General features: G+C 41.7%; 1 protein-coding gene and 3 non-coding genes across 5 annotated transcripts in view; 3 read left to right on the top strand and 1 right to left on the bottom strand.

The window, feature by feature from the left end:
* The window catches only part of l(3)76BDm (trafficking protein particle complex subunit 8 homolog l(3)76BDm), a 196,524-nt gene that overhangs the window by 63,016 nt on the left and 115,053 nt on the right, over window positions 1–18,455 (top strand). For both annotated transcript variants that reach the window (XM_080281518.1, XM_080281519.1), the window contains exons 5-6: window positions 969–1,118; window positions 17,123–17,831. In XM_080281518.1, the coding sequence (XP_080137644.1) occupies window positions 969–1,118; window positions 17,123–17,831 (859 nt within the window). The remainder of the gene's footprint in view (window positions 1–968; window positions 1,119–17,122; window positions 17,832–18,455) is intronic.
* LOC145411473 (5S ribosomal RNA) lies at window positions 6,016–6,134 on the top strand. The gene has a single exon (XR_013899415.1). It is a non-coding gene; the product is annotated as a 5S ribosomal RNA (ribosomal RNA).
* Window positions 8,079–8,197, top strand: LOC145411480 (5S ribosomal RNA). Its single transcript, XR_013899421.1, has one exon. It is a non-coding gene; the product is annotated as a 5S ribosomal RNA (ribosomal RNA).
* Window positions 9,965–10,081, bottom strand: LOC145411497 (5S ribosomal RNA). Its single transcript, XR_013899438.1, has one exon. It is a non-coding gene; the product is annotated as a 5S ribosomal RNA (ribosomal RNA).

Here is an 18,455-nt window from a genome sequence, read left to right as displayed (position 1 = left end):
TACAGTATACTTCATTGATATGACTGTCAGATAAGGTACATTCATTTTCCTCATATGCTGATGTGCCGCTGCCATAATGAATCACTAGATCAAGTGTTTGGTAACTGATGACCCAAGTGATGTTATGTTCCACCATTTAATGGGCGAGGTTACTGTGAGTAATATCTTTTTGCCTGTCGAGCTGCTTAGAGGAGTGTTTCAGCGTGTCAGCTTAATTAATGCAAGAAACTTAATGTTTCATATATCTTAATATGGATTCTGTAAACTTGTTACCTTTACCAGAAAGGGAAACGTTGGCTGATATTCGTTCCATGTGACCATATCCAGGAATAGTTTTACAGGAACAAATATAGCTAGATTTATCATCATCATCATCTAATCCTGTGTTGTCCCATGAGGAGCATAGGAGCCCGAGGCTAGGTAAGATAGTCCTGTCATTTAAGATGAGATTGACTAGCCTCACACATCCCTGAGTGGCATTACATGAGCAGTAAACCCCAACCACTCCATGGATATAAACTTACACAGGCTCAGTCCAATTGGAGCGTCTTAATTATCCACTAAACCGCTAGGTGTCATAGTTTGGTCATGTGGTTACCACTCAGCGTAGTAAATTGTTTCCTGCTGTAGAGGAAAAACCATTTGGGTTGTCACTCAGTGTAGAGTCACCCATAGAAAGAAGGAAGAGGAAAGAAAGACAGAAGTGGAAGGAAGGAAGAGGAAAGGGCAGTCACCCAAGAGCAGCACTACATTGAGTGAGTGGATGGTGAGCACCCCCACCTACCACCAGTAGCTTTATTACTATTTTAAAAATGTTCCTTTGTCATGGCTTAAGTTTATTAAATAAAGCAATTTTTCTGATGCTTTGGACACACATCTCTTTTTTAGGTGTTGTTATTGGATAGTGACTTTTTTTTATTTATTAATTTAATATGATTAATGCAATACCATGTGTTTAATTCCAACAGATCAGAGCAGGTGTTTGAGCAGATGACAAGCATGTATGGTGCGGGAAATTGTCACCTGCTTCAGATCAATTCACGACCTTTAGATCAGAGTGACATTCATCTGCCAGACCCTTGGACACAGTTCCTTGCCCATCGAACATCATGTGATCCGTGAGTATTTTCAGATAGTTGAATTGGTCAACCTGTGAGTGAAAATATATATTTTGTTCATCCCTGCATTTTTATTCCCATACAGGTATTGTATTACAAATCCATACAGTACTCATTATATATGGATGGATTTCATTAACTGTCAGCAAAAGTTATCTAAGTAGTTTTATGTCAGTGTTATGTGATACTCAGATCTACCATGAACCTAAGAAAAATAGGAAATATCATAAGTTTGGAGGTTGAAATTCCTGTTCATAGTATGGTATTTTTCATAGAGTTAGGCAGATATTTAAAAGGTTGGTTTTGTACATGAACACACATTTCAACGAGCATAGATTATTATGGTCTGGATGAAGAGTGAGTAACATAAGCCCTGGTGTTAGAGAGTGATTCGAACCAGGGCCGAGGATCACTAGTATTTGAGCCATATTAGAGTTCTTAGATTGTATCACAGATGATCATGGATTGAATAATATTGGACAGTAGTTTCAGGTTAAAGTGGCCATATAAACTTTGTGATCATTAGGGTTTATCCAGTCAGCTTTCAGAGGGCTGGCTGTTTGGATTGTTTTACTAACTGCCACTTTTGAGAAAAATGATGGTGGTGATGATTATTGTTGTTATTAATACCGGTATTATTTGGTGGTAGGTAGTGGTGCTCACCATTCACTCACTCGATGTTGTGCTGCTTTGGGTGTCTGCCCTTTCCTCTCTTCCTTCCTTCCTCTTCTGTCTTTCTTTCATTCTTTCTTTCCTCTTTCTTTTGCCTACGGGTGACTTTACATTCCCTCTTCTGTCATTCTTTTCTTCATTCTTTCCTCTTCCTTCTGCCTGTGGGTGACTTTTCACTAAATGACAAGCCAAATGGTTTCCTGTACACCAGGAAGCCATTTACTCTGCTGGGTGGTAACCATATAACCATATTATGGTGCCTGGTGGTTTAACCCCTTAACCGCGGGGCGTCACTTTCGTGACGCTTGGGAGCAAGGGATCATACCGCGGGGCGTCGCTTTTGTGATTCTGTGTTATTCTGAATTCACCCGGGCTTCCAAGTGGGGGCTTGTATCATCTATCAGTACTGCCAATGTCCAACACTGGTCAGCACTCCTAATCTCATCTGTACTCCCATCCATTGTTGACAATTTAGCCATTTCTCCCCGTTCTTGACTCCCCTCCCTACCCCCCCTCCATTACCCTATCCTCTCGCCTGCCCGGCCGTGCTACGCTAAGTAAATCTTCCCTGGAATTTTTCACTGATTTCATCCATTGAAATAAGCCCTATGTCCTATTCTTATACCAAATAATATATACAAGAAAGAAATAAGGTAAGTGAGAGTGGAATTGGCTAATTATCACCTGACAACACCTCACGTGCACTCGTTCGCTAATTTTCGCTGTTTTTTTCCTCTTGAAATATGCCCTATAATCTATTTTCGTAATAAATATACATGTAAGGAGGGAAGGGAAAAGCCTAATTGATATTTACATTCACCTGGAACTACCTAATTTATAATGTATTGTCTAGATTTCCTGCCAATCATTTCAGTGCTAGACAAAGCTGTTTCAATATCTAACATTGGTAGCTCTGAATATATATCTCCTAAGTAGGCCTCTAATCTATTTTCGTAATAAATATACATGTAAGGAGGGAAGGGAGAAGCCTAAGTGATATTTACATTCACCTGGAACTACCAAATTTATAATGTATTGTCTAGATTTCCTGCCAATCATATCAGTGCTAGACTTAGCTGTTTCAAGAACTAATATTGGTAACTCTGAATAACCCCTAAGCAGGCCTCCACGCTGGCCCTCCGTTATCAGTTTACTCTCATCTTCCGAAGCGAGGGTACGTATGTTTCTTCTTGCTGACTTCAAGGCCTTTTTTCACCCCCATGCAAATGGCCCTGTGACCTTTACCCCTACTAAACCTCGTGTGGAAAGAGGTAAAGGGCTGACAATTGATAAAAGAGTGACTACGATCTTTCTATTGAGTAAAACAGTGCAAGTGGAATTGTAAATAATGTGTAAATAATGTGTAAACAGCAAGTGAAAGTAATGAATGTAAATATACGTGAACAATGGAAAATAGTTTTATAAGTTATTTCAAGTGACAGTGCACAACACAGTGTAAATAAAATAGAAATGTAAATAACGTAAATAAAATAGAGAACGTAAATAGAAATGTAAATGAGTAGTATTATAAGAATACGAGTATATACCCTAGGAGTAATGAAAGTGAAAGTTTCATTCTAGCATGTCTGAATGCTATGAGTTATGAGAGTGAAGATGAAAGTGACATTCACTCTCAATGCCAGTATACAGGACGAGAAAGTGAATGCTACGTATTTTACTGAAAGAAATTGAATCCCTACAATGACAATAAACTAATACTACTGAAGGAAACTTATGGATAAAGACTGTAGATATATATAAGTGTTATATAGTAATAGAAATATAAAGTGTGAGGGGTATTATGAATAATAAATGACAGAGTACCAAGAGCGAACTAGTGCCAGTGCGACGATCAGACGCGCTCGTAATTTCCATTGCTTTCACAGTGTTTTTTTTTTTTAGTATGGATCCCAAACTACTTGAAAATTGTAGAATATTACGGGTTGTCGCGAAGTGTAAAGTGGAGACTTCGTTACCCTACATCAGAGGTCTCCACAAGTCCTACGGTAACCGAAGAAGACTCAACAATCATTCCAGGAGAAAGCTGAAGGTATGTGCCATAAGCATATTTAATTTTATTAATCTAGGACTAATAACTGATTTTTGGCAAATATTTTTTGAGAGTCTGTCGGAGCCCAAATAACCCCGCGGGACACGCAAGTCATTGGTAAACAAGCCCGCGGTGTAGGGGTTAATGAGTACTTACGGTGCTCCAATCAGATTGTGCTGGTGGTTGGGGTTTATTGCTCACATAATGCCACTCAGGGGTGACTGAGGCAAGTCGTTCTCATCTTAAATGTCAGGAGCAACTTGCCTAGCCCCGGGCTCCTACGCTTCTTGTGGGGCGGCACAGGATTGAATGATGGATGGATGGATATCCAGTATATATATATATATATATATATATATATATATATATATATATATATACAGTACAATCCCAGTTAACCGGGTGGCTTGGGAAATTTACCTTCCCGGTTACAGATTTTTCCCGTATTTCTGATTTTCAAGTCAAATCTATACAAAGGCTAACATCAGTAAATACAGTTCAGGTACTCACCAGTCACATTATAGTAGCCGCAGCGAGAAATGAACATTGTGGTGGGGCAGCCGGTCATCCGGGGATTCCCCCACTGTAGCCATATCCTCATGTCACCGACCATAGAGGTAGGATGTCACCGACCATCGGCCACCGCTGCAGCCCCGCTCCATGATCCTTACCCTGTGTCTCTGGCTTTCTCTTTCTCTCTCGGTTTCTATATAAACTGCTGTATTTCCGAAACTAATTATGAAATTATTATGACTTTTGTTCCACACCACCACTGAGGTAAAAATCAAGGAGAGTTTTCTGTATAAAGGTTTCCCCCCCCTTGTCTGAGGGCAGGTCAGTTCTGGCGAGTGTATAATTATAGGTCAGGCGGAGGTATCGGCAAGGCCGCACTCCCCCGCTCATATGCCACATTTAGGAGGGGGGGGAAACCTTTATACAGAAAACTCTCCTTGATTTTTATCTCAAAGGTGGTGTGGAACAAAAGTCATAATAATTTCATAATTAGTTTCGGAAATACAGCAGTTTATATAGAAACCGAGAGAGAAAGAGAAAGCCAGAGACACAGGGTAAGGATCATGGAGCGGGGCTGCAGCGGTGGCCGATGGTCGGTGACATGTAAATATGGCTAGGGTGGGGGAATCCCAGGTCATCCCGGCTGCCCCACCACAGCGTTCATTTCTCGCTGCGGCTACTATAGGAGTTACACTAAGAGTTCCGCCTGAAAAACTGCCTTGTAAACACACACCACGGTCATAACGCATGTGCTTGCACTGTCTAGCAATTTGCAGTACTGCAAATTGCACCAGTCCATTGTTTACCGAATTACTGTATTCATTATATGTACTGTACTCATAAAAATTGAAAAATAAAATAAAGAAACAAAAGCTTGAATATTTATTAGTGAACTGATGATGTGTTAAGACTGCACTGTAGAATTATCACGACACCTGTGCCCCCACGTGAGTTTGTTTACATTTCTGACCCCGAGTGTTCTTCTTCTTCCCCACCTGACCTCCATCACTCCACCCCTCACCTGCCACTCAGCTGTTTTGCAGAAAATAAAATAAATGATGTACGTATGAAATGCAGGCATATTATTTATTTATTTTTCTTCCAACAAAGTAAACTTTCATTCCTATTAACATTTATATTCAGCCATTAGTGTTTTATAATGTTCGCCTTTTTCAAGTCTGTTGCATATGTCCAGCTTCTTTTTCAAGGTAAGCACGATACGCTTACTTTTAGTTTGCACTTTAGGCATTTTGGAGTGTACAAATTACCGTCTATCAGAGGAACACAATAGCAAGAGAGCTTGTTTACTGTCTGGTGGCAAAAAGCAGTGGTGATTTTTGGAGGGTGTGGAAGATGACTGAATTCAAGTAGGGGAAAGAGAGGGAGAGGAGGGGTGGTTAAGAGGATTTGCTAGCGATTTACATTAGCCGGAAATGCCTTCACCTTGCTTTGTCTGACTTCACCCAGCCTCGCATGACACGATCAAACGGCGGTTTGGCGGTCCATTCAAATTGGCGCACAGTTATAACTTACTGACATTTTTACCAGCCCTTGAATTTTCCCGTTTTTCTGAGTATTCCGTTTGTCTGGATACCGGATAGCTGGGATTGTACTGTATATATATATATATATATATATATATATATATATATATATATATATGCCAATGGCCATACCACGTTGAGTACACCGCTTCCCGTCCGATCAGCGAAGTTAAGCAACGTTGGGTCTGGTTAGTACTTGGATGGGTGACCGCCTGGGAACACCAGATGCTGTTGGCATCCCTACATGTCAAGTGGGGTTGGTGGAGGATTAGTACCCCTCCCTGTAAAACAATTAACTCTAAGCCCTTGGCCACCCTGTTTGGGATACATGGCGTCTGGCAGTGAATGAATGAAAATGAATATTACGCGGAGCCTCTGTGGTACAGTGGTAGAGTGTGTGTTTCGTACACAGGTGAACCAGGGTTCGCGCCCCGCCAGAGTAATAAACTTTGGGAGTGTTCACCCGGCCACGTACTGCATTGGCGGACACAAGGGGTGCTGTGGTTGAACCATTGTCGCTTACTATAAAGTATGCTTGCACCCAGTTGGCTTGTGTGGGCCGATTACACTTGGTTCACAGACGACACACGCATCCAAAGCCACTACAACACTACAATTACACTGACAAGCACTTCTTACCCTACATACAATCTCTACTAAACAGCCTAAGCCACTTGGTAGAGATACATTGGCTGTATCATCCCGTCTTCGGTCAGGATAGGCTGGTCCTGCAGTGGATTCTCAAACGGCTGCTGCTGCTGCTGATGATGATGATATATTACACACACACACACACACACACACACACACACACACACACACACACACACACACGCTGGTGCAGTGGTAACGCTCTTGCTTGCCAACTGGTGGACGGGAGTTCGCGCCTCGCTCAGGTTGCGAACAGTTTCACTGACGAAGTGGGTGGTTACTGTCCCCCTGGAGCAAGGGGACGGGTGTGTGCGTGTGTGAAGGTCACAGCCTTGCCCTTAGATCGGACTATATGAGCTCTCAGCTCCCTTCCAGGAGGGTAAAAGCTGACGATCACGACCATCAAGTGATCCTGACTGACCCGGTGAATTACACACACACATATTAATGCAAGGAAGAATAAACTAAGGGCTAGAAGCCCACAAGATTGTTCTCTTCATGGGGGGGGGAAAAAAAAAAAAAAAAGCATTCAAGGTCCATTCATATTTAGATGCCTGGACACATTGCATATAAAAGACTGGAGATCACAGAAGAAGCTGCTGATAAAGGAAGACAGTTCCAGAGTTGACCTGTTGCATACATGAAGGACTCAGAGTATCAATTAACCTTTGTATTAGAGGGTTGGACAGAAAAGCAGAGAGATTCTGCTGCCAGATGGGTGCTGTGCACCTGTCAGCAATGGATGTGGGATGCAAGCAGTGAGTTCAGAAGAGCAGTAACACATGAAGTTGCAATAGAAAAGATATAAGGATGCAACAGTGCAGCTAAGAGAGAGAGGTTAAAGGGAGCCAGTAAGTGGAGGAGGATTAATGAAGTGGAAAGCCATCAACTGCATCGTACTGAGAAGAGCTGTATGTGGAGAGCTCCCTGCACATGAGAATTGTACTCTACAAAGGGGCAAATAAAACCTCTGTACAAAGTCAACAGCCGTGCAGGGGTAAACAAGGCTTGGAGTGTGCTTAGCATACCTAATCTCATGGAAGCAGATTTTGCAAGAGAAGTAATATGATCACTCCATGATAATTCCTGAGAGCTTGAGAGCCCATTTATGTTCAGAAATGATGCAGGATTGAGTTTGTTTCATTTTGTATTATTTATATAAGCTCTAACATACATGCGTTGGCTTTGGTCACCTGAAGGTGGCTTTCGATGCTGCTTAGTCTCTGGCAGTCTCTCTATTCATTCCCTTATCCCTGAGGTCACATTCAGTGACCATGTTCCAGGTCTTTTATGGTCTGCCTCTTACAGTCTAGCCCCTAATGTGAACACTCACTTTCAGCACCCAATTGTCATCCCCCATCCTCTCCACATGCCCATCTCAGTCTGCCTCACCTTGTCACAATACCAGTACACTCCAGTCCCATTCTACCTTTTAACTCTTCCATCATAAACCTAGCCTCCCATGGCTTGCATTCAGGGACATATTGCACATTTACCTCATCATTGTTATTTCTGTACATTTGAGCCTGTGCCAACGGCCATACCACGTTGAGTACACCGCTTCCCGTTCGATCAGCGAAGTTAAGCAACGTTGGGTCTGGTTAGTACTTGGATGGGTGACCGCCGGGGAACACCAGATGCTGTTGGCATCCCTATGTCAAGTGGGGTTGGTGGAGGATTAGTGCCCCTCCCTGTAAAACAATTAACTCTAAGCCCTTGGCCACCCTGTCTGGGATACATGGCGTCTGGCAATGAATGAAAAAATGAATGAATATCCTCTTTCTTTACTGCTCAGGTCTCACTACCATACAGCATTACACTCGTAACACATGCCTCATGCAAGGATCCCTTAGCACGGATGGAGAGCCCTCCTAATGTCAGGAGAGGCAACAGCTCCCTGAACTTCTTCCAACCACTCCTCACTCTAGCCACAGAGCTAGCTCCAGCCCCACTTTCAGTACATAACATGTCTCTCAAATAACAAACTCTTCCCCACACTCAAAAGACTCACCAGCTTATCAATCCTTTTACACCTGACAATCTCCACATGCACTCCACGACACACCGCACACATGAAATCAGCATTATCTCTTTGTCTACCTCTAATACCACTATATGTCTTATGCACCCACTTCTCACAAGCACTGCAAAAGATGGAATTACTGTACTTCCCACACCCTTGTGGCAAACTGCACGTACCCAATCTCCTTCTTTGACAGTACTACCACCAACCCAAGATACCTTCATCTTTGTTTTTTCTGCATTTACTCTTAAGCCCATGTGTCCCATACCATCTCTTCACATATTAAATCTTCCCCCCACCTCTCTTTCATTCTCTGCAGTCAACACCAAATCATCGGCATACAACATCTCCCACTGGAGTCCATTTCTGATCACATGAGAGGGCTTCAGGCACCATGATAAACAAGGCTCATGCCTGACTCCAGATTCACACCAGCATTCACAGAAAACTCATCACTCAAATCTCCATTTACTCCTGCCAGGGTGTGAGCACCCACATACATAGACATAACCACTCTAACCAGCCACTCCTCAATTGTAAACTTTCTCATTGCCCACTTCACCACCTCCCTAAGGATTCAGTCAAAGGCCATTTCCAAATCAACAAAAACAAAGTACAGAGCTCCTTTCTCTCTGATATATTTTTCCTGAAGCTGTGAAACATTGACTGTGACAGCGATCCCTTTGCCTGACATAAACCCAAACTTCATTTCGTCAGTATTCACTCTTTCTCTAATCTTACCTTCTAGAATTCTCTCCATTACCATCATTATCTGGCTCAAAAGTTTTATTCCCCTGTAATCTCCTCTTTCCAGGGCATTACCCTTCTCCATGTACACATTTATAGTCACACTCTTTAGCCAATCATCTGGGACAACACACTCATATATAATTGTATTTATCAATATGATACTGTTAAATATTAACCCATAGATTATTGTTGGCTGGAAATCCAAAGTGCATCCCATGCACCCCCCCCAAAAAAAATGTGTTCATGTCTTCGGTTGATGGATGGTATGATAAAGTGTATGTACGAGTATATCAGTTTTCAGGTAGATTTATGTCATAGTTTAGTTGTTACAGTGTTTTGAAGTTCGATAATTTTGGACCACAGAAAAAATATGCATACATATATATTATTTTTCCCCCCTAGACCAATTTTATGGGTATAATATTGAAGAGAGCATGCTGCAGCCTGGGTGTGCAAATTTTCTCTGTAAGGGATCTTTGTATACGGCATGTGTTAGGAGCTTAGTGCTATATGGTAGTGAGACTCATCTCATAACTTATTGCCAGACACCATGTATCCCAGGCGGGGTGGCCAAGGGCTTAGAGTTAATTGTTTTACAGGGAGGGGCACTAATCCTCCACCAACCCCACTTGACACGTAGGGATGCCAACAGCATCTGGTGTTCCCAGGCGGTCACCCATCCAAGTACTAACCAGACCCAACGTTGCTTAACTTCGCTGATCGGACGGGAAGCGGTGTACTTAACGTGGTATGGCTGGGCAGTAAAGGAAAAGGTTATTTGTAGGTTCATTCGTACAACAATTAGGTGGATGTGTTATGCATCCTTGAATGCGAGGGCTGGAGGGGCTAGGTTTACGATTGAAGAGTTGAGAGAAGGGAGGGAACTGGGGTGTGTTGATGTTGTGATGAGGAGGGGCAGATTGAGATGGTTTGGGCATCCTGAGAAGATGGAAAATGACAGTTGGATGCGGAAAGTGAGAAGTGTGAACATCAGGGGTAGGGTTATGAGAGTCAGGCTGAAAAAGACCTGGAACGGGGTCATAAAGTGTGACCTCAGGGATAAAGGATTGAATAGGGAGGCTACAAGATATCGAGCAGCGTGGAGAGCCACCATTAGATGACGGAGGCCAATGCATGCAGGCATGTTGGAGCTTTTATAAATATAACAGTATGATGTGAAGATTTACTGTACTGTACGGTAGTTTGGCTGTACTGAGTTTTTATTTTTTCTTTAGTTTAAATGTGGGAATGAGGCAGAAATGCAGATGCCAGGAATGGTGTACCCATGTTGAATTTTTAAGATTTTGTGGGCTGGATCTTCACCTTTCATTGTACCAAATTTTGGATAATGAGCCACGTGTGGGGTGGGCTGTGAGTGGCTGAAAAGACCTCAGTCGTTTCTACATGACATACTGTACTTCAAGTGATTTGTCAACAGTTTGCCCCCTCCCACCAAGGGGAGAAGATTACTTTTTCAACCCAATGCTGAAGCTGTATGTCGCAGTGCACCTCGGAACAGCTGTGGCTGTATGTCGCAGTTATCAGGTTAAAGGATACTTGTGTGGCAGATTTTGGCAGGTTGAAAAATGTAGAAACTTTCTTGATGCATTAAAAACAACTGAGTTACTTTTACCCCTGTCAGAGAGATGAGCCAAGTCAGAAGTTAGGTGAACCATATCCTCATCCTGTGTTTGTTGAAGTACCTGCCATGATGGATGCTGTGAGAAACAAATGGAATGATGAAGGGTGGACTGATCAACATATGAATGGATAGGGTTAGATTAACAGCTTGGGTCATTGACAGAAAGAAAGAAGAAAGTTAGTGGCAGAACAGAACCCTGAAGAACACCACAGTTGATGGGAAAAGATTGATGGCCATCTTCAGCAACAGCTGTAGAACGAACAGATATGAAGCTAAAGATGAAGGCACAGATAGAATGATTGAAACCATTAGAGGGCAGTTTGGAAATTATAGATTTATACCAGACTTGATCAAAAACCTTCGAGATGCCAAGTGCAGCAGCAAAGCTTTCACCAAAGTCCTGAAAGGAAGATGACCAAGAGTCTGTAAAGAAGGTGAGACGATCACCAGTAGACCATCCTTGATGAAACCCACTGTGGCAGTCGTAAAGAAGGTTATGGTAGGAATGGTGCTGTAAAATTATTCTGTTAGGAATAGATTAAAAAACTTCAGAAATACAGGATTGTAATGCATTTGGATAACAGAGGGCAGAAAAGATTAAAAACTTTTAAATATGGTAAGTTAAAAGCAATTGGACAAGAGTTAGAGGTCTGGGAATGGTCAGCTTACTTCCTGCAAGGAGGAAAGATACAGGTCAACAGACAAAGGTGAAAAAGTTTACCTAGTAAGTGTGTCAGTACAGGAACACAGCTCTTACAATAAGAGAGACCCCAACAGGCTCTTATGCCTTGTTAGTAATAGGGCCAGTGAGGGCAGAAAGTATATTAACTGAAGCAATTTTGGTATCAGTCAAGAGGAAGTCAGGAGGAGGAAGAGATAGAGGAACAGCACTGGAATCATCTAAGTTGAGTTAGAGGAGAAAGTCTAAGCAAAGAGTTCTGCCATTTCATTAGCAGAAACAGCTACAGAGCCATCAGCGTGGAAAAGAGGAGGGAAAGAGGATGAAATAAAGTTGTTAGGAAAGTTTTTGGTTAGATGCCAGAAGGAACAGGATGGCAATGGGTTGGAGAGTTCGGAGCATTTGGTACAGTAGAGTCGCGATGTAAGACAGAGGGAAGCAGTGTAACAGGGGCATTTAATTTCTCCCATAATTATTCAGTCGCACAGTAATATCATTCAGTAGTGCGAGAGGAACTGTGTGGGACGTGGGTGTGATTAGGTATTGGATTTCCACTTCACTGCATTTGTTTACAACTCATGTGTTGTGCTTTTGTTGGTCTCTAATTGGCTACCTCGACCCTACCCGACCCACGTGACCCATGTCTCATACTGTTCCTGCCACAGCCTGCCTTAGTGTTGTGTGGATGGTCGCTGTGATTAGAAGCATTTATTTACCTATTCCTTGCTCCTCATTTCCTATCAGAACTCGAAGCACACAGTTCCAGGCTAACTTTAGCTATGTCTAAGCACCTTGAAAGTGCTGTGAACATAAGAAAAGCATTTACTCCCAAGGAAAATGTAAAATTCTTGGACGAAGTGGCGTGTGGTGTGGGAGCATAAATGCAAACGAGACTAAAATGAGTTGGGTGGGTTTACGATATAAATACAGGTATACCCCGGTTTAATGATGCAATTGGTTAGGTAAAAACCCATCGTTAGGCGGGGTATCTTATATTGGGGTAGATTTAACATGTAAAGTAGTGGGATGCATTTTTTAGCCTTGGGTTTCCCCCCCAACCAAGTCCAAAACCCATCCAAATGAGCCCCAAAACAAGTTTAAGCCAGTCTAAATGGCCTAACAGCTGTAAAAGAAGCTAACCTAAGCCTAAGACTTGTAAATAACTACCTAAAACCAACAAGTAAAATCTAAAAATTGTCAAATACAAGTCTGAAAAAAATCAAACTTAGTAAGCTCCACCCCAAAGTGACAATGTTCACCCCACCTATGGCAAAAACATTAATCTTAGTCTAAAAAAAGTTTATAAATCAACCTAAACACACAATTTTAGTCTAAAATGTCATCAAAATTGATTTTTAGAAAATCAAAACCCATCGTAAAACCAGGGTTTGGCCATTGTTAGGTGGGGTATGGTGGTATTTCTACCCCCATCATTAAGCATGGGGATCACATCTAGGGGTATCATATATTGAGGTATACCATATGATACCCCTGGATGCGATCCCTCTGCTTAATGATGGGGGTAGAAATACCACCCTACCCCGCCTAGCGAAGGCTAACTCCCAGCTTAACGATGGTTTTTTATTTTTTTAAAACTGATTTTGATGACATTTTAGACTAAATTGTATGTTTAGGTTGATTTATAAACTGTTTTTTGACTTAGATTAATGTGTTTTAGCCATAGGTGGGTGAACATTGTCATTTTGGGGTACAGTTTACTGAGTGAGATAGTTTCCAGACTTATATTTTATGATTTTCAGATTTTGTTTGTTGGTTTTAGTGTTTTTTTTTATTATTATTATTAATATTTTTTTTGTGACCAACTCTAGACATAGGCTTCACAGCCTGCTCTCAAGGCCAGTAGTCCTCCTGCATACCATACACCTCTCTACATGTCACCACTTCGGGGCACTAACACCCACCATCCATACTGAATACATGCTAGGGCTGTCTCATACAGGACTGACATACTGGTATTAGCAGGGGTATTTTTACGACATCGGCGGATCGTCTAGTAGATCAGTAAAGTCTAATTTCATGAAATTCAAATCCTTAAACTGCTTCCTGCCCCAGCGGGGATTTGAACCTGGGTCCGGTAGGACTGCAGGCCACCTCTCTCAGGCTTAGGTTAGCTGCTTTTACAGTTGTTAGGCCATTTAGATTGGCTTTAAACTTGTTTTTGAACTCATTTGGGTGGATTTAGGACTTGTTTGGGGAGGGAACCCAGTGCTCAAAAATGCATCCCCATACTTTGCATGTTAAATCTACTCCGAGATACGATATTCCGCCTAACGATAAGTTTTTACTTAACCAATTGCATCATTAAACTAGGGTATACCTGTAGTTAGGTAAGATAATTATGTGAGGTCATTTCTTATGAATTATACTGTCATACAGATATTACTGCATGGCTGTCCTGTTTATTTTTCAGGATAACTGCATTTGCGTGTATCTGAGAAGTTGTTTGCAATCACTCCATGCTGACGACTTTAGTTATTTCCTCTACTGTTGATAATTAATGATACTTTCAAAAATAGTTTCACACTGCATTTTGTGTGTGTGTGTGTGTGTGTGTGTGTATGTGTGTGTGTGAATGAGTGGCGTCGAAAGTGATTTCTGGTGAAATATGCGTGATGCTGGGCAGTGATTATTCATGTTTCAATTAAATCAGAAGTTTTTGCTTGGTTGGTATTGAGGGCTTTCAAGAGGCTTAGTGGCAATCTTTGGTGGAAAAAAATTTTATGGGGAGTGTTAAGGGGCAAAACTAATCCATTAGGTTAGGTTAGAATGCACTGATGTGTCCAGTCAGCAATATTGCATGTAAACATACTGTACTGTCTTGGGATTCTTAAGGCAGACATATTTGTAATGACCTATCTTTAAATATATTTTAATGAAAAATATGGGGCTTCTAGAACCTAACCCCCTATTTTACATGTAAATCTATCTATCTATCTATCGCCCGACGCCCTAATCCCGCAAAGGGTGGCCGCAGACAAAACGCCTCCAAGTCACTGTCACCCACCATTTGACTACCCTCCCCCCAACTCACCCCCCCCCTCCCTCATATAGCTCTCAACTCCATCCCTCCACCTCATCCTCGGTCTACCCCTCCCTCTCCCTCCCTCCACCTCACCTACATACACCCTCTCAGTCAGTCTTTCACTCTCCATTCTCTCCACATGTCCAAACCACCTCAGTGTATTTCTCCTAATCTTCTCAACCACATCCACATCTACCCCACAATGTTCCTTCACTTCTTCATTAGTCAACCTGTCCCTCCATGTCACTCCACATGCTCCTCTCAAGAAACTCATTTCCACTGCTCTCACTCTTGACTTGTTCCCCTCTTGCAAGGTCCACGCCTCGCTTCCATACGTCAGGGTAGGGATCACAATACTATCATGCAGTGACTTCTTAACTTCCATACTCACCTCCCTATTTCTCATCATTGCTTTCAGTGAACCAACAACCTTCCTTCCCTGCTGTACCCTTTCACGCACTTCATCCCCCAAGGTTCCATCCTTACTCATCACACTACCCAAGTACTTGAATGCACTCACATTCTCCATATCCTCTCCATCTAACCTCACTGCACACTCAGTGACTTCATTCCTCTCAAACACCATAACTTTACTTTTGTTTCCATTAACTTTCAGCTTCCTCCTCCTACACACTGTCCCAAATTCATTCACCAAACCTTGCAACTCCCATTCATCTTCACTCAACAATACTGTATCATCAGCAAACAGCAACACCGGAAGCTTCCAAATCTCACCCTCATTCATTAGGGCCAGCCCCACATGTAAATAATGTCACATTTTAACGCAAAATTGATTTTGCACTAGGTTTTGCGTAACATATCTCGTGTTGTATGAAGACTTTACTGTACTAATAAAATTATTTTTAGCAGAGTGAAGAACAGACATAGCATGATTTCGGACAGAAACATCAAACTACTGAGATTCAGTAGTTTGGCATGGGTACCTTTTGTAGGCCTTCTTGTTGTGGAGGTCTTTAGAACAAGCGTGATTAAACTTTTTTTTTTTTTTTTTCAAGTCAGAGGATAAGAGAAGGAATGTATGTTTCCATGCCCAAGAGACTAGCAAGAACTCATGATGTATTTTTTTATGCAGTTTCTTCAGAAATTTAAATCTTGAAATACTTATCTAGACTATATAATTGTAGATATTGACCTAAAGCCTGATATGCTGTACTCATATGCTCTTTCATCACATCATGTTATAAATGGCCTGTGATTAGAATGGAAATTTTGTACAGTATTTTTTTCAACATTGGAAGAAAACCATGGAATTTATTGTATAATGTATCAATATAGAGAAAGATTGACTTTTAAGACACACATATGTCAACATCTTCTCTTTTTCAACATCTCTTTTTAAGTCAAGGGAGTATTGATTAGTACATGACACTGGAAAATTCATATTTTTCTTCACCACATCTTGGGCAGAAAATCCTAATGATGAAGTTTATGGGTAAGAGATGTAGACATGGTGGCCAAAAATATCAGAAAAATTATCCTTGTTAGCTATTATATAGAAAGAAATAAAGTGCAGTAGGAGAGAAAATCTTGAAGTAAGGAAAAGTAGGCATACAGAGAATTGACTTATAAAAAACATTATTTTCTGTCATTGGTTCTGCAGTATTTAAGTCCAGAATAACTGAATAAAACTAGATAATGGTGCCAGAATGACACAAAATGACCAGGACATTTACAGAACAGAAGAAAGCTGGACGGGTGTATGTTGGAGCAGAGGCAAGCACTTAAACACGAGCACAAAAAATGAATGAAAATACAGAGACAAGCTGTACTGTGTTCAGAGGGGGGGGGGGGATCATTGATGACTTCAAGGGTTGGTCATCACTCCATCTGAGGCATTGTATTTGAAGACAAGTATTACTGTACACTCACCGTTCAGCCCTCTAAGGGGTGAATGAATTAATCACCATTTCTAATGGCTGCCTGGTGTTGTAAGCAGCTTGGTACCACATCCTAGGTTGCCTCTGTAAAAGGAAAGTGAAGAGTGAAAAATTTTATATTTTCCCAATTTGGTCATTCTTTTCTGTGACATTGGTCCGTAGAAATAAGGACACCATCAGAACCAAGCAAACCAGTAAATTATTTAAATTTGCCCTATTAGTAGCTAAAAAAGAGTTGGCTACTATTGTCATGCATCACAGTAAATGAAAATCTAATCCAGAAACTGTTGGTTATGCTCATAGTGGCTCTTGATAATTCTTAAACTTACTTTCACTAGCTTCCCGTGAGAAATTTTGCCAGAAATCATTGCCATAGCAATGGCTTTATGTATAATAAACTTAAGTGATTATGGCTGATGTGAATGTTTTAAACATGAACTTTGTTTTCATACAGCATCCATACAGTTACAAGGTTTAACTTTATATTTATATAATACTGTTGCAGTGTTTTGATACTTATTTGCTGTTTATATTTTCAGAAGTGGTAGTAGCAGCTCTGAGGCAAGTAGTGGTACTGGTACACCACGGGAAGATGTTAGTGGTTTGCCTACCCGTGTAACTGAGGGTGATACTGCTGACTGCTGTGAACCCATCCATCCACTCTCTCCCCCTGCCCCTGTCCCAGATGAGAAGAATGGTTCTTTTGAGCCAATGCCGGGTGTGGAGATCTCCTCAGATGTGCCCGTGATGGTAGACCGACCTGTTCCACCTCCTGGCTCTTCACAGCACCATGGGGGCTGCCTGACCTCTTCAGATGTGGATCGAATACGGATTTTTGTTCATGAGTTTTGTGTGCGGTCTTTGGTTCCCCATACTGAACGCCAAATCCGCCACTTAAATGAGGTGGTAACTAACCGATCCCGGTCTAAGTCTCTCCTTAGTGCCACTCGACGTTGGCTGGCAGGCAATAAAAGTCCTGGCACTACAGCCAACTCTGTCATATACAGCCCAGAGGCAACAGAACTCCAGACTCGCAGGCTAGCAGACCTATGCTTCATGTTTAGCTTATATGAACTTGCATACTCATTTTACCACACTGCCAAGAATGACTTCAAGAGTGACCAGGCATGGTTGTACTTTGCTGGGGCCCAAGAGATGGCTGCTCTCTCAGCCTTCATGCATAACAGTGCTGAATATCCAAAGCGCTATCTCCATAACAGCCTCCATACCTACCTCAATGTTTGCAAGGTATTTCATATCTTGACACTATTGACCCATCCTTTTATATCTTTGTTACTTTCATTGAGAAGGCTTGTATCCTGTTGTTTTGTGTACAGTGACACTTACATGCAAAAATTATGTATTTCAAGTCATAGTTATGCAGTGTAAAGAAATGTGAAAGTGTGAAAGATGTAATTGGTAGAGTATTAACCCGTGGGGATGAAGTAAGGACCAGCTGGAAAGAATATTTTGAAAGTCTGGTGAATGGGAATGGAGAGAGCAAAGTGACTGTTAACATGATTGGTTTGGGGGGTGTACAGAGGAGGAATGCAGTCCCAGGAAACATGACACTTGGAGAGGTGAAGAATGCTTTGAAGCAGCTGAAAAATGGCAAGGCAGCTGGGGTTGATGAGGTATATGCAGAGATGATTAAGTGTAGTGGAGAGAGTGGAATGAAGTGCTTGTTTGAGGTACCGTATGTAAGAAGGCATGGATGAGTGAAACAGTGCCAGTAGAGTGGATATAAGCAGTGGTTGTACCCCTGTACAAAAATAAAGGGGAGTGAAGTGAGTACAAGAATTATCATGGCATAAGTCTGTTGAATGTTGTAGGGAATCTATATGGAAGAATTATTATAGAGAAAGTAAGAGA

The sequence above is a fragment of the Coenobita brevimanus genome, chromosome 89 (assembly GCF_032717465.1).
Source record: "Coenobita brevimanus isolate Jiangsu-jjx chromosome 89, ASM3271746v2, whole genome shotgun sequence".
In the NCBI taxonomy this organism is placed as follows: Eukaryota; Metazoa; Arthropoda; class Malacostraca; order Decapoda; family Coenobitidae; genus Coenobita; species Coenobita brevimanus.
The sequence above is the reverse complement of the archived record's forward strand: the minus strand, read 5'-3'. Positions and strand labels throughout refer to the sequence as shown.